This window comes from Aptenodytes forsteri, unplaced genomic scaffold (genome assembly GCF_000699145.1).
Source record: "Aptenodytes forsteri isolate BGI_AS27 unplaced genomic scaffold, ASM69914v1 Scaffold136, whole genome shotgun sequence".
Lineage (NCBI taxonomy): Eukaryota > Metazoa > Chordata > Aves > Sphenisciformes > Spheniscidae > Aptenodytes > Aptenodytes forsteri.
The window spans coordinates 2,033,859-2,034,746 of NW_008796111.1; the positions used below are offsets into that span (position 1 = coordinate 2,033,859).

The 888-nt window shown below is 66.2% G+C and overlaps 1 protein-coding gene across 1 annotated transcript in view; it reads left to right on the forward strand.

Moving 5' to 3' along the window:
• ASS1 (argininosuccinate synthase 1) overlaps positions 1-888 on the forward strand; it is a 31,040-nt gene that overhangs the window by 11,816 nt on the left and 18,336 nt on the right. Inside the window, exon 8 of the mRNA XM_009286933.1 lies at positions 6-90. Within this exon, the coding sequence (XP_009285208.1) occupies positions 6-90 (85 nt within the window). The remainder of the gene's footprint in view (positions 1-5; positions 91-888) is intronic.

Genomic DNA, 888 nt, shown 5'->3' on the forward strand with positions numbered 1-888 from the left:
ATCAGGCTCCCCCCGGGCTCTACACGAAGACCCGCGATCCGGCCACCTCTCCCGACACCCCGGACGTGCTGGAGATCGAGTTTGAGCGGGGTAAGCGCCTCCTCGCAGCCGGCCCCTTGCGCCTCTGCCCCTTGAAGCCAAACCCCGCTCCCCAGCCAGGACCGGGGGCCACCGGCGACCGGGAGCATCCCTGGGGCGGGGACAGGCGGGGTGAGCCCTGACTTGTGGCATCAGGGCTTGGGACGGTGCTTGCAGCACCTTGGGGCTCTTTGAGGTGTGCAGAAGGTCTGGGTATGTCTTGGGGGGCTTGCTGGGACCCCTCTGAGAGTGGAGAGGGGTCTGAGCCCCCGCCCCAGCCATCGAGGTGCAGTGGGCACGGGGTCCCTCTCCTGCAGGGTGGCACACAGGTGGCCCTGGCCAGTGTCACAGCCGGGGAGATGCTCCAGCAGGATTTGGGCAGCGGTGCTATCAGCATCACATGGAGGAGAGAGGGACACCCTGTCCCATCCCGGGGGATGCACGGCAGGGCCCAGCCCCGGAGCCGTCACCCGGAGAGGGGACGTGGGGCAGCATCCCCCCCCCCCCCAGCCACGAGCATCCCCGTGCCACCATCCATCCTGGCAGCAGCGGTGAGCCCAGCCCGGGCTGGGCAGACCCCTCTCGGAGGGGGCACCCCCTCCCTGCCACCCCCCCACCACCAGCAGCCCTGCTCCATTATAGTGATCCCCCTGCAAGGAGCAGCCCCCCTCCCAGCAGCCCATTCAACCCCTAGTTAATTTATTTGAAGTTTTAATCTAATTATTAACTATTTTAAAGGCTAAGCAGCTTTCGCCAACAACGGCCCCGACAACGTCGGCTCTCCGCCGAGCGGACCCTGGCCAATACCCC